General features: G+C 39.7%; 1 protein-coding gene across 1 annotated transcript in view; it reads left to right on the top strand.

The window, feature by feature from the left end:
• Positions 1-670: 670 nt before the first annotated feature.
• The window catches only part of LOC130253370 (WW domain-binding protein 11-like), a 32,890-nt gene continuing 17,757 nt past the window's right edge, over positions 671-15,803 (top strand). Inside the window, exons 1-3 of the mRNA XM_056491890.1 lie at positions 671-761; positions 6,425-6,953; positions 12,343-12,454. Coding sequence (XP_056347865.1) covers positions 671-761; positions 6,425-6,953; positions 12,343-12,454 — 732 coding nt within the window. The remainder of the gene's footprint in view (positions 762-6,424; positions 6,954-12,342; positions 12,455-15,803) is intronic.

Genomic DNA, 15,803 nt, shown 5'->3' with positions numbered 1-15,803 from the left:
ATGTGTGAATAGTTCCTAAGAGCTGTAGATAAAGTCTCTTTGGAGTTTATCATATTTGTGAAAAGATTGTCTTTCATTCACAGGCATTGTCTTCTCATATTGCAGACCCATAGTCTCAGCTCTTCCTGACACATTTTAGGTAGAGCTTCACTTACAGAAATGAAGTTCTTTCTTGCCCTTTCAAAGTCATATGCCAGACATGGATCCAAAGCAGCACCCGCATGTGACATTCACATATAACTACACCATTGTTTCATTTTTACCTGTAGAATTATTCAATCAGCATAAATTTGACAATCATGTAATCCAGCATATTGCTTCCATGTTGTACTGGGCTTACATGGCAAGGTTGTAGCATTGGGTGGTCTGCAGGTGTTGTCTATCAGAGGCCAAATGGTTCCAAAATGGATTCCCTGCTGTCCAAAGCTTAGACCATAAGTGATGCTGGTAAATCCTCACATTTAAGAAAGGGTAAAAAATGCTGCACAACAGCTGTAAGGCTGTGCTGAGTGAGAAAAAAAAAAATGTGAGAGAAACAACCCTGCATACACCAAGGTTGCTGAAAAAGGGGAGGGAGGAGGTGCTCTCAATGCTGGAGCAAAGGTTTGCATCCAGCCCATGACAAAAGCTATGACAAAGAAGATTCTCCCCCTACGCAAAATGAAGAACCATGTCAGAGCAGATATCCACCCAGCAGCCCACAGAGGATCCCACACCAGAGAAGGAGCAGTTATCTTTACATCAAGCAAGCACTAAGCTAGGTAAGATCCAAGTGTTGATCTTAGCATGTTCTCCCAGGCAATGGAAATGCTAGACCCAGACCTGTGGCATAGCTGTAAGGCTGAATTGCATTTTTCACATCTATGGGGATAAAATGTCAGGGAACCTAAGAACAAAACTAATAGAAATAGTAAACAATAACAGCAGAGGAATGTGACTCATAACTAAGATAAAACCTGTAAGAGCTCTGATGCAATTAGTCCTTTTAAACAGTTTTAAAAGAAGTGAGATTCAAAACACAAATTAGACATAAATTAAATATTTTGTGTTTAAAGCACTCAGATCAGAAAAACTTGAGGAATATGATCTCCCCCCAGGAATGTGAAGAAAGGCCCACATTAAAGAAACAATCACTATAAACTGGCATTAGCTGTGATTAGACTCAGTTGCAAAGAAGGCTGAAGGGTGACCTGACCTCATTGCTCTCTACAGCTTCCTGAGGAGGTGGAGAGGAAGGTGGGGGTGCTGATCTCTCTGGTGCCCAGTGTCAGGACATGTAGGACCAGAGGTTTAGACTTTGGAACCATCTCCTTACCAAGAGGGTGGTTAAAAAATGCCACAGGCTTCATAGAGAGGTGATCAATGCCCAAAGTACTCCAGTGTTAATGAAACACTTGGACAATGAGCTTAATAAACATCTTTGACTTTTGACCAGCTCTGAAGTAGTCAGACAGTAAAACTAGATGATCACTTTAGGTTCCTTCTAGCTGAAATTATTCTATTCTATTCTATTCTATTCTATTCTATTCTATTCTATTCTATTCTATTCTATTCTATTCTATTCTATTCTATTCTATTCTATTCTATTCTATTCTATTCTAACTATACCTAAAAATGAATCCATTTTCCTTCCAGTAAAATAGTCCTGCCTTCAAGTTCTTTGGAAACTGCAACTAAAAGAATTCCTTTCTCCAGTATCTGACCAATATTCTCTGGTTTCCACAACTCTGATCCACCTACAAGATATGAGAGCAGTGTATTCCATTGTCCTATACCTAGGCAGGCTACATTTCTGTGTGCCTTTGTATATATTTTCTCCAGACATACAAGGCTCTTTTTGTTGCTTTCATATTCATTATAGGGCTTTTGTTTCTTTAATTCTACAATTTCCATACTATAATATCACTAATTTCTTTCCAAGTTTTTTCTCTTCATGGTCAGATCAAAATCAGTGCAGTTTAGTGATTGATAAAAAAAGTTGGAGAGATGGTAAATCAGTTCAGACTGTGTACGTTCCTGTTTATGCTGCAAGTCAGGATTCAACTTCAGATCAGAAAAAAACATAAAAAACTACTGTCTAAAGATACATTTCTTATGATGGCATGTGTTTTCAGATCATCCTCTAAATGTGGCAGAGGTGTGGATGGGGAACACCAGTTCTGCCCCATTCCTAATCCACATTTAAGAGTATTTGCAAACAGATATTATTTCACAAGAAAAACAGATTAACAGATTGATTTATTTTCCCTCTTTCCAAGTGCCACTTTTAAACACAAAGAAGAAATAGGCATTTGGAAGCAGGAAAGCAGGAAGAGAATGATCAGATGGTTCTAGGCAGATTTGCCACTTAAATTTTCCATGTTGCACCCATTTCACAGCCATTCTTTGAAAACATTCACAGTTTTGTGGGGCTGTGAATGGCCCAGGATTAAACAGAACTGAATGCTTTAGTACAAAACAGGAGTGGTCATTTCCTGCAATATGCCTAGAGCAGGGGAATGAAGGAAGAAGGGAAGAGTGTAATGGTGGAAGTTCCATGGTGCTGAAGTTCAGAATAAATCCGTCTCCTGGAAAAACTGCATATTTGCTTTTCCTTCCCTCTACCCACTGTTGTGGTACAGCAGAAAACAAAGTTAGCAACAACTTTATATGTTCCTGACGGAAAAAAAAAAAAAAAGCCTGAATGCATGACAGAGTAAGCATAAAAGTGAATCAGAAAATGGAGTCTTTCCTACCCAGACATGTCCATCCTTCCATGTAAAAAGATGAGGAAAATACTACTTCCGCATAATCATCTGGGTTTTAAATCTGGAGACTTGAGGAAGAGAGGTTCCAGTGTTGATGCTGAACAGCACTCCTGCTGTGTTGCCCAGTGTTCTAGTAACAATAACCAACTGTTGAGGGCTTAAACTAGTCCTCTGCCTACACCTCGCTTTCTCCATCTCTTCCTAACTGTTCTCAGTCTTTCCACTTCTAAATTTAAGTCAGATATCTTAAACTAGGACATGAATGTTTTAGGATTAACATTCAAAACTCAATTTTACATGAGCTTACTACTCTCTGAGCCAGTCTGGTTTTGGCCACAGATGGAGTATGTTTCCCTTTATCATTTCTTTACTTCTTTCTTCTGAAAAAGAAGTGAAGCAACCAGGAAAGTGGTTTTAACTAACACATGATTGTTATCATAGCTGGGATTAAGGAGGTAATATCCAGCTCAGTGGTGGTAGCCTCTGAAGATGAACTAACTCCCTCTCTTGCAATTGTGGTATTGAGTTCAAATCTGCATATATGATGGACAGGCAAGCTCTGCTTTTCATAGGCACTGGCCTCAACTTACAGATGGACAAGCCCTCAAATGACACAAGAAAGCTCCCTGCCACACTCCATTTGTCTAAATCACATTCTGTCCCTGATGATAAAAGAAGAAAATCCATTTTAAGAATGAACCTGCTCATAATATCCACATTTCCTAGTAAGGATTTTTCAGGCAGGAAGTAGTCCAAAGGAAAAGATTTAAAATATTCTTAAATTTCTTTTATGAGCCAGTCTATTAGCTCCTAATTTCATAGACCTTTTGACACAATCAAAGGCAGCTTTCCCTCTTGTCTTACAGGTACTCTGTTCCAAGCTGGAGCCAGAAATAAGCCTGTATGTAATGTGACTCAGGTGACTGATCACATTAAAAAGAGTAAAAACCACTGACAGAAAATTTGCAAAGAACGAGTGGCCTGCTATGTTTTGCATGATTCATTGTTGGCCAGTGAATAAATTTATAAAATGACATCTCAGAGACCAGGAAAAAAGAGTGGGTGGCAAAGAATACAATGTATTTCTATCACATCTCTCCATCTCTATTAACAGAATTGTGAGAAGGGGGGGTGGGGGGGGCGGGTATCTGCTGCTCTGAAAGTTAAGACAGATGCAGAATTTCCTTTGCTAAAGGTTAGTTCAGCAGCTTGCAGTGTATGCTTGTTTTTCCCCAAACTTTCTTTCTGCTCTGAAATCCTGTGCTACCCTCCTGTGACATTTTCTTGCATGAGCTCCACTGAAGTTTGGGTCTATTGTTTCACAACAAGGGAGCTGATCCTTCAGCAGTTACTTATTTATTGAGGTCACTCGAGGTCAGCGATGTGGGTTTTATGGGGTGCTTTTTTTTAGAATATGGTCAGTCTGGTGTGTTGGAATTCCCTTAATTTTGCAAAGAGAGAGGCATATGGTGGGGGTACTTCATTTTAAAATTAGGTACATATCAATAATTACATATGTCTATACCTGCATTGTATGCATAACTGGAAATTTTCAGTGTGTAACCGTCCTGTGCTGATTTTGGTTTGATATTAATGGGCTCATACAGCTTTTCATGAGCAGGATCTTGGTTCTTTATTTTTCACTGAGGGTTTTTTTTTTTCTTTTTTGGTGTGTGTGTTATGCAGCAAGGAAGGGCTACTCTGCCTTACCTCTCACATTTCCTCCTTGCCTGGGTGACAGGGGATTTGTTGACATTTGCTGCATGTCCTGTCGCTATTATAAATCGGAAGCTACATTTCAAGCTTCAGCACACTCAGAGTTAAGCTGCACAAGTGACAATGAAAAATATAAATGGGAGAAATTTGAAGATGTGAAAAGGGAACTAAAATTTGGGGCAGTCTTTTATTTTAAAGCATTTAAAAAGGGAGTGAGAAAAAAAATCCTTGTAAGGATATTTTCATGTAAACTTCTTAAAGTTGGGTTAGGGTTTTTTGTTTGTTTTGTTTTGTTTTCCAAGCTGGATGCTTAAAGTTACGGTTCTACCTCTTTGTTTAGTCACCAGAGTTTGCCACTCTAAAATCTTCTCCTGAAACAATCTTCAGTACAAAAAAACAAAAACGGTTTAAAAAAATATAGGTGATAAAAATTTTCCAGAATTCTGAAAGTGCCCTTATAAACAGTGCTTGTTGCCAGGATTTTAAGGTAGAGAAATTTGATGAAAACCCTTCAAATTGCTGCTTATACAATATACAGTAAATGAATACCAATTATGGCAAAAATTAACAAAGCAAAGTAAATTTTACAAGGCATGCCAAATAAAATATTTAATCTGACCAGATATCAGTATTTCTTTTATAATTTCACATTATGGGAAATATCTAGAAAAATGTTTGTTCTTTTCTGTTCTATACCTAAAGGGAATGGGTGTTGTTCATCAGGATATTTCTCCTAAAACTCCAATGGATTTTCTTGTTATTTATGAGTTTCATGTGACCTTAAAAGCAATGTAAGTAAAAATCAGTTTATTTATCTGGGCTACTTACAGAGATGTCTGTATAGTGAAGTGTAATTCAGAGGCTCAATTTTATAAAGGTGGCCACAATTCAATACCACGATCCTTTAAAAAGTAGAACCTTTAGAAAGCACAGAATAATACAAAACATGTAATTCAAAAATATTTTTCTTGACCTATTTTAACTTGTTTCATGATTTTTTTTTCCTTAGGATAATTTACTGCATAATTCAAACCTGCAGATAATTTCGACCTCTTTTCCTTTACTATTAGCTATTAAATTTTATTTAAGCTTGATCGTTTTTTAAAGCGATGGGTGGGATAAAGTGAAGCTTCTAATTTTGCATCCTGCTCTAATCTCCGATTTGAGAGTGCTATACTCTGGGGTTTTACATAGTAATATATGGGCAGCAGATAGAGAGATGTGATACATACCCACACCTTTCCTTATCAGCCTCGAGAGGAGCCTGCATGTTTTGCGCTGGTGGCTGACCAAAACGCTCCCTTTTGGACTTCAAATCAGCTAATCGCCCTGTGAGGGAACCTCCTAAATGTTTTAGTTGGGACGGGCTCGGGGTTTTATTTTTTGGGTGAGGCGACGAGTTGTTATTCCTAAAAGGCGGTCCTCCTGCCCTTAAGTTTAAGGCTGTTCTCAGACTTGGCCAAACGTTTGATTTTTGTAATTATTGTTGGGATTTCCTCCCCCTTCCCCCGCCCCCCAGACGAAAACTAAAATTGTGATTTAGATATTTGGTCCCAGCGGCCCTGGCTGTGCTCAGCAAATGGTTCCATGTCACTCGCTGCATCACAATATCGGAGTGGCGGCGCTCGGTGGCAGCTAATCCTCTGAGCCCGTTAATAAGCTTAGGAGCACGTTCATTGAAGACTGACGCGTTAGTCACAAACAGGGAGAAAATATCTACTGGGGGAAGCTGAATTGGTTTTAATCATCTGCTAATCACCAGTAATGAGACCTACTCTGGGGAAGAAAAGAAAAACAGATAGTCAGAGGGAGGTTTTGTTCTTCACAGCGGAGTAACAGGGAATGAGAGGGCAGCTGTTATTAGGAGAGAAAAGATGGAAAGAAAGGAGGGATTTGGCCAGACCAGATGAAACTTCTTCTGTGGCGCACTGTTTTGTTAGCTGAGTGTTTCTTTCATTCAGCCTCCAAAACTTCAGATCTGTCAGCCCCTCTGAAAGCCCCGGCCCACCTCTCCGAGCCGCCGGGGAGAAAAGGCGCCGCTCCCCCGCCCGCACCCCCGGCCCGGCCCGGCCCGGCCCGGCCCGGCCCGGCTCCCCTCCTTTGGCCCGCACCCCCGGCCCGGCTCCCCTCCTTTGGCCCTTTCCCCGGCCCACACCCCGGGCCCTTTCCCCGGCCCTCCCTTGCCCCCCCGAGCCGGGCAGCGCCGGGACACGGCCGGCGGGGCCGGAGCCGCGGGGCAGCCGCTGCCGGGCCCCGAGGGCTGCGGGGCTGCAGGTGGGCCCGGGAGGGATGGGCACCATGCTCGTCCTTGAAGGTGCCTTCCTGCCGCTCTCCTCACCCCTGCATCCCGGGAGGCTGGGGACAGTCCCTAGAGAGGGACACAAGTGCCGCTGCCCGTAGAGCAGAGCCTGCCTGGGAAGTCTGCTCTCCTTGCCACGGTGACACCCGAGCGGAGCCTTTTCCTCGGGAAGCGGGCGCCACGTTCTGCAGGTGAACGCGGAGCAAGGAGCAAAGCTCTGGTGCTAAATCAGAAAAGCAGTGATGTGGCTGCGTTCCGTGCACTGTGCAGATCACCGTGCTTGCTACCTGCTAGTGTGAGGGCCTTGGCAAGATACTGAATGTGGCAGGTCACTCAGTTCCTTAACAGTAGGCCCCGGGTATCTCCTTCAGCTAGATCGCGTTCACTTCTTTTTAAATTTTAATTGGGTTTAATTTTTGGCTTGTAATTGTGCATCTGGCTCAGAGAGAGGAAGAAAGCCCTTAGCTACATTTTTAAAAATCCAATCTTGGATGAGCTCTTTAAGTGATTATAAAGTTGACTAAGTGTAAAAGCTTTGCAAAGGCAGTAATTTCAGACACACTTCTGGCTGCTAAGGCATGTCTGTGTTTCATTTTCTGTGTATTTTTAGGGATCTTAAGTGGGGTGGGTAGCTCACTCATTGGGAAAAAAAAGGGGGTTTTAAATGTCATGTTTCATTTGGCTGTATGGAAAAGCTGAGTATCAGATGTCCTGTCAGGAAATAAGATACACTGATATACAATGTGCAAACACTTTATTTTGAAGAACTCCTTCACAGTCTCACTTCATGGAAGTGAGTTGCCCAACTTAGTCACACAGCAAAGAGAAGTCTACATCCTGATTTAGGTTTAATTTCTTGGTTTAGAGCTCATGGCAACAGGATATCTGAAAGGGAAAGTATGCCTAAGTTTTTTTGCTGTGGTTCCAATAATTCTTATCTTCACCATCAGGAAACAGGTCCCAGTACACCAGGATGTGGAGAGAACTTTAGGTCAGAAATTTTTTTTTGCCTTTTCTTTATAACTTCCTAAGAGTGGAAGTGAGAATTACTATCTCACTGAGAATCATCACAACATGTTTCTGGTTTTGGAGAAAGGCTCTCTGGAGGTCTGGGGATAGCTGGTATCAATGAGAAACAAAACACTATCAGACAGTTTTCCCAGGTTTTTGAACAGAAGGGCTTGAGAAGCTTTACATGTAGGGAAAGATGACGCTTCCCTAAATGCCTGTTGTTATGATATGACCTTATTCTAGTACCATCAAAAGTTCTTTGATTTGTAGTGAGAAGACAGAACCAGTTACCTTGTAAAGGAAAAATAAAATCAGGAAAATTTAAACTCCTTTTCCTGTGTCCTAAAATAACTGACCCTTGTGTTGCCATTTACTCCTTATTGAGTAAAGTGTTGAGTTACTCTTTATTGTGCAGCTCACCTTGAATGAAGAATAGATTGGTTCTTAAAAGTGGCTATTTATTTTGGGGACCATCATCCTCATTGGCTTCACACAGATAGCTTGAAAGGTCTAACACAAAAAAAACCCCAAACAAACAAACAAAAAAAGTCAACAAAAACCCAAACAAACACCAACCTCCACTGGAAACCAAGCCTCTTCAGAGGTGTTCAAGGCTGAAAGAATACTATTGCTTGCCTATTTATCAGCTTTAGTATTCCCAAGCCATGAAGTTATGGATTGTCATATGCCCAGTGATCCCCAGCAGTAAGGCAATGTGCAGAAAGTGGTGTTTCATTATTTTAGATTAAAATTTGAGACTAGAAATGAACTTTTTAAAAGGACCTATTCAAAATAAAACTATCAGAAATGCCAGCTACAGTCTTAGTGATCTCATGTATACATTCCCTCCAATTTGAAGGCAACTTTTCCCTTATAGTGAGCATGTCATCAAAGCCTTGAGGTAATGTTTAATTGCACTCTTTTTCTTTTCTTTTTCCACAAGTATATTCAGCATTGTACTGATGTTTTCTCAGTTAGTTCATCTGTCTCTGTATTTTATCTTTCTGTCTGTCAGGCTTATTAGCATATTTTGACAGATTAAAAGGCTAAGGTCAAACAAGCAAATCCCCAAAGAAATACTGCTAATTATTGTCATATGTTTTTTAAATACTTTTGCTTCTTCAAAGAATTTCATAAGGAACTAAATTCAACTTTGCAGTCTGTTTCTTTCATGAGCCCCTCCTCTATTTAACATCACTTTTCCTAGCCACCCTCCAGTGCCCCTACCCTCACTCACATTTCTTTAGGCAAGCAATTAGCTTCTTACAGAAATGCAAGACTTTATTTCAGGTAAGTTACATTTTGTGGCAGTGTACCTGGAGTACATACTGATGCACATCCAGTGAGTAGTGTTCAGTGAATCAGCAAACATGGGTTTGGATGTTTTGCAATGTCTGAAGAAGTAAAAGACCCTTTTCATTGCTGACAAAGCAACATAAATATCCTTCTTCCAGAATCCTGGTCAGGGACTAGTGGTTGTTGTGGACACCTGTGGTCAACAAAGGGGTCCTTCATACCATAGCATTTTCTCTCTCTTTGTATGGTGAGGAAGATTGGTTAGGATGTGGAGGTAGAGTCAGAAGACCAATGAGCTGCAGGCTTGTACTAGATACAGTACAAACTTTTCTGTATCTTCAGCTTCTTAGAAGACAAATCAGAGCAAGCAGATGGTCTGACAGTGAGTGTAAAAATAAAAAAAAAAAATACAGAAGTCCAACATATATTCAGTAGGGAAGAATGCTTGCAACCACAGTCAGCTGAATACTCTCTGTATTAGTTGTTGGCCAAGGTAAAGAATAAGGTAGGAGCTGGTCAGATAAAGGATGATACTGGCATCTTGTGAGGATGAGACAACAGGTGGCTAAAATAAATAGAGGGGTAGTGCTTTTGGAACAAGATAAGCAACAAAACAATCCTAATTAACTTAATGATCAGACATGTATTTATCTTATGCCTCCACTTTTAATTTCTGTGTTCAAGGAAGTATATGTGATTTTTAAAGGATTAATTTTTGATGGGTATGCAAAGGTAGCATTGCCAAACCTTGTTCATGGCAGGTAAATCATTACATGGCCTAAGACAGTGTTCATTAGCAGCATTGTCAATCATGTAGGAGTCCTGCCAGAGAATTGCTGATGGTACGACAGGGTCAGAGACAAAGATATTCAGTCTCTATTCATCCATCAGATTTTTTTTTTAAATCAATTTACAGCATGATAATTGAGTCAAGTTTATTGTGCTGCCCCTCAAACAATGTAGGATTTGGTGATTATAAATCTCTCAGTACTGAGACCACAAAAAAAAGAGAGAGAAAGAAAGAAAAAGAGATGAAAAAGTAGGAAGGAAAAAGAGTTGGGATAGGGTGGGGAGAAAGCTAATTGCTAAGATAAATATTTTAGAAAGGGAAAGTTTCAAATGGAGAAGATGTCTCTTTAAGGTCAGAAAAGTAGTTGAGAGATGAAGTCCTCAGTTAAAGAAAATCTTCACTTAAGGTGAAGGGCTAAATTGCCATTCATGTATCTCTATCATCTGAAATTATTTCACTGATAAAACCAACGTGTATCCATCCCAGGGGAGCAGTACTGCCTTTAAAAGTATTGTTTCTTTCTGCTGTGTTGGAAAGCCCTTTTGTAAAACATTTTACCCCTTCAGAGGTGCAGCTGTGCATGCCTGCATGCACATGTGTGCATGTAAGGCCTGTGTGCTGTGTTAGGAGATTTAAAAAAGAGGAAAAATAATATGGAAGAGAAAAGTGAAAAGTGTCTTTCTAAGGCAGATATAGGAGTGCTTTCTACACCAAATGTTAAGTGCTGCATTTCCAGCCCCAGAAAAAGGGTTAAGGCTCCCTCCCATGACCTGCACCCTCCTTACACTTATACCAAATACTTAAAATGAATGCTATTGCCATCATGCACAGGATTTCTGTAAACTGATGTTACTGGTAAACATGTGCTTGCACATCTATTTTCCACAGTTTGCTGTTTGGCTGATTTCAGACACATGGTAAGTAGATCATTCCTAAATTTTCGTATAATTACGTTTAAATATAATTTTGAGCAATTAAAATGAATGGGAGAGGAATTTATATGAAATCTGTCTCAAAATAAACCTATAAAAGTGTCACATTCCAGGGTGATTTCTTAAACTCTCTTTCATACAGCAACCATGCTTGTGAGCTCTCCTCTCAGACCCCCGACTCTTTTCTGGGACTCATCAGGCTGATGCTGAACATATTTAAATCCTTCCCATAAAAGGTTTAGTCTAAGTTGCTTCTCCAGTACTTGTTTGAACATTAAATATGCAAATAATCATCATTACACTTCCAACAATTACACATGTTTGCGAGCACCATGTCAAGTACTGGCAGCAGTGCAATCATTTGTAAAGACAAATATTCCATTCCAAGAGATGTCATGCTGCTTAGAAGATTTCTTTTTGTATTAGTAGCCACACTGCTGCTTCATAAAGTGTGCAAATGAACGTGACAGTGCTGCCAATAGCTGCCAGTTCCTTCCTCTCGGCAGAGCAGATGTCAATCAACCATCCCAAACAGACAAGGCCTCGGTACTGCCGCAGACATTAAACATGTAGGATGGAGAAGGGAGGGCACAAACAACACAGGCAGTGCAGGGGCTCGGCATACTCCTCACTCTCCCTCTCCCTCCTCCTTCTCTCCCTCTCAGCCTCTCTCCCTCTCTCTTTCTCTCTGAGGAGGCCTGAGGCCGTTGGAATATTTTAATTTCTGATTTCTGACTATATTATCATGTGTTTGTAACAGATGAATTGTAATTTGTAGCTCTGAGGTGATATGAAAAGCTGCCTGCGACCGTAGGACAGATGCAGGCGTGTGTGGCAGACTTCTCTCCTCACTGCTCTTGCCTCCTTCGCTCTCTCTCTCCTGCTCTTTATGTAGTAATGGATAATTGTCAGCATTCACTTTTATCACATCCAAAGTAGCAGCTTAGAGAAGATGCAACTTTAGTCAGGACTAATCTTGCCTCCTCCTGAAGTGGGAAAATCCCAAGTATTTCAGGGTCCTATTGATAACCCTTGTGCTTTTTTTTTCCATAAAAGACGGATGACTCTGGCAAGCTTGGGAGACTGCAGATAATGGGATTGACTTGGTACTTAAATCTCAGTGAACCAAGACAGCATAAGTAATTAGTGAATTGGATCCATACTGGGGTGCTAATGATGGCTAATACTGCCCCACACCATTCTAAAACCCACAAGATACACATCCATCTCATTCAGATAAAACCGAGGGGACACTGTTTTGTGGGCATCACTTATTTCTTCCTTAGCACAGAATTTATACCCCTTAAAAAAAATAAATCTAATTTTCATGGAGTGACATCCAGAAGAACAAGTGACCATTCTGTCAGAAGAGTTCATTATGATCACAAATACCTCTGGTGTTTTTAATTAAGAAAGGCTAATTAAGAGAAACTATGCATTTATCTTCTTATCTAGTTGTCAAGGGGAAAGTCACAAACACTAACTATATGCTGTTTGAATGGGAGAGGCAGTTCATATTTTTAATTTTTTTTTCTTTTTGTTTTCGAGCAGACTGAATCCTCACAAAGGAGAAAGTTCATTTAAAGAAAGTATTTCTTTTTTGAAGCCGATGCTCCGACTTTCGTTAAGTGTAGTTCAACTTCACATCCTGCTTTTCCTCCAGGTTAGTATAATTGGGTAGAAACTAGCATTCTGCCTCATTTTTCTTTTCCCACAGAGTGATAGCATTTTATCAGGATAATTTAGATAAATGCCTTTCCATAGGGTTTGCTTATCCTTCCAGGAGCTATGATCGACAAACAGCCACATAAGATGAATGGCATCGTGTTTTGATCAAATGTATTCTCATCTAAAAGTAGAGAGGGTTTCAAGGTGAGGGGAACGTCTGTTTTCCTCAGATGTGATCGGCAGAGGGTGGTCCTCCCCCCTTTCCTCCCCCCTCCCTGTGCCCTCCAGTTTGTTACAGTGGCTGCGAGTTAGGATGTTCCTGCGTTTGAGCCTGCGCATTGCGCGTATCAAACACTAAAACCAGGGACAGCTCGGTAGAAGAGATTTTAACTTGGTCCAACAGTCTTAGCATATAGTTTTAAAGAGAGAGCTGAAGATAGGAAGGTTGTTTGTGCAGGGCGATTGGCAAAGAAACTGCTGCCACCTAAATCTTAAAGCTGGAAAATTCTTGCCTCTTTCAGCTTCTGATTTCCAATTTGGCCTGTTGTTAAGGGACATTAAAAAAGGTATGACTCGAGGCAAACTTGGGCTGCAGCTTATAAAGAGTTAAGATGCAACGTTACAGACTAAAAGCAAAACACTATTTTTTTCTTTTATTTCCTTTTTTGTTTGTTTGGTTTTTGATTTTTTTTTTGTTTGGGTTTTTTTTTTTTTTTTTTTTTTTTTTTTTTACTAGGTTTAACATGAAATCTTTCTTTTCTCCAGCTGTCAGAAGATCCTTAATTTTGTGCTGGGTTATTTTGGCAAGTACTTCTGTAGGTGTATGTGTGACCACAGTAGGAAATGCTTTGTAAGAAGAACTTCATATCCAACATTTGAGGAGAAAAACTGTTTAATGCAGGGGCTCTTCGTAGTCCTTATAAATCTGTAACTGATTAGGAAGCATTCAGAGCTAATGTAGGATGAAAAGATGGGCAGATTGTCGGCTAGAAGGCGGAAGCGGGGGTTGGTTGGGGTAAGGATCTGAACTGGATTATAACAAACCCAAGTTTTAGTTGGGATGGAGCTAAAATGTTAGCCTGGAGGCAGGCAGGCTGCTCTTCATCAGCTGAAATGCTCTCACCTCAGTCACTCTTTCTGCTTCTCAAAAAACAAAGATTCCTCCTGAAAGCAGTGCTTTGCAAATTGGAGCCTGAACCTTATCCTTTTTATCCAGCTGAGGGATCTTTTTCCCTTTCTTTCTTTCTTTCTGCACACAAGAACTTGTAGCCTGTGTAGATGTATGTGTTTATAAAATACCAGATATTTTTATAATTCTAATAAATCACACTGACTTAAAGTCCTTTAAGTCAGAAGCTGAACTCTGCCACCTCCCCAACCAGGTTTCCTTTTGCATTTCTGCTTAGCACTGATTTATCTATCTTCCTGTATTTCGTGGTGTAATACTTGCTGTAATACTCAAAAATAAAACAATGAATAATCTAATGCAAGTCTGAAGTACTTTCTAATAAAGAAGCCTGAAATTTTTTAGTCCACATAAATAATGAGGATTCCCATTTCATTATTAACAGCATTAATTGTGAAGCACTGCAATGTGGAAGGGTAGGGTAAGAGTATGAGAAATATTGTTTTTAAGATGTAAGGATACCTTCTGCAAAATGGGAATATAATTTGTTAAAGAAGCTTGCTTTTCTTATATTTCTTATTATAATTGTTCTTCTTCTATGGCTTTAGCTATTGGAAGAGCTTCATTGTTTATTTTCCTAACAGCCTGCATTTTCCCTTGAATATGATGAATACAGCTGCAGGACCCTGCAGCACCAGTACTGGGAGTTTGTCAGATGGTGGGAGTCTAAAGAGTTTTCTTGCAGAAAAAGAAGTATTTCCCTTCTTTTGACCTAATTTGTTGAAATATTTAGTAGTAACTCCCTTTTCTGCTGTCCTTCCTAGAAATAGCCCTAGAAATTGCAGGCACTGACAGAAATAATAGTATCACCAAATAATGTAATCTAAAACAGTGCAGTTTTCAATTTTTACTTCTGAAGTATCATTCCCAATTTTTTTCTCATTAATCAAGAAGACTTTGACAGAAATCAGAAAGAAAAAAAAAAAAGCTAGAACTGATATATGATTTACCCACTTATATCTAAGACTTTCACACACTATTAGCAGAATTACAGGGCCTGTAGTAAATGGTATTAAATCTCAGACACTTGGCTAAAAGCAGGTCCATATCCAAGGTTAAAGAAAAGGAGGGGTCATTTTAATGAAGATACTGACCTTTTCCAAACTAATATCTGGCACACATTTCTTTTTCTAATGTTTCAAAAGGAGGGGAGCTCATTTCCACATCCTTTCTAACAGGACTTTGAAAGTTACAGTAACAAAAAGAAAAATTTACAAAACCCATACACCAATCTGAAGGCAGGATAGACTACATTAGTGAACATCTTTTTGATGCTGAGGGGTGGAAGTCAAGATTGCGCTTGTTTTTCCTACTCATCATAAAAACTAACATGAGCTGCTTGAGCATTTTCCAATAACAGGAGGAATATGGAAGAATGAATTCTGAATCCTTCTTCACTGCTGTAAAATGCCCAGATTCTTGTTGTCTGATGTGGGAGACTTTGCACTGCACATAGATAAGCAGTAGAATCAGGAAAGGTTTATGTAGAAGGAAAGTGGAAGCAGTACACATAAACAATTCTTTCATTCAACTTCTTATTTTTGTTTTCCATGATTTACCATACATGGCAAAAAGACAGAAAGAAGCAAGTCTATTTTAAAGGAAGCAGCTCAGAATATCATACTTTGCTTTTTACATCTTATACCGGATATCAGGACGCTGCTGAAAAAGTGCCAGAATTAAAAGTAATTCCCTAAACTTGAGCAAACAGTCCTGAAATTTGCCAGATGCTGGCATATATCCACTGGTTTGAAAGTTTGAAAGCAGGCTAAAAAAATTTAGGGGTAGTTTTTGTTTGTTTGTTCCTGACCACTGATAGCACGAGCTAGCAGCTGGTAGAAGAATAAAGGAAAATGTGTGTGTATTGGCAGCAGACAATTTATAACATGAAGCGATTATTCTCTCAGTCTTAAACATCAGAACTTGTGTCTTAAAAAATAATAATTTGCTTGGACAATTTTACAACTGAGCATTTAGTTTTTTCCCATTTTTCCTCCTTCAAAGATGTGTTGGAATTTGTAACCAACAAGATACATAATTTATCAATCTGGTACTTTTTTTTTTTAAGAGGAGTTTTTCAATCTTGTTCCTTTTAAAGCTTATGCAGTCCTAGCTTGGTAAACCTACATCTCCACCTAGTGGTTTCACAGAAAGGGGA

The sequence above is a fragment of the Oenanthe melanoleuca genome, chromosome 1 (genome assembly GCF_029582105.1).
Source record: "Oenanthe melanoleuca isolate GR-GAL-2019-014 chromosome 1, OMel1.0, whole genome shotgun sequence".
Lineage (NCBI taxonomy): Eukaryota > Metazoa > Chordata > Aves > Passeriformes > Muscicapidae > Oenanthe > Oenanthe melanoleuca.
This window is presented reverse-complemented; position numbering and strand designations above follow the sequence as displayed.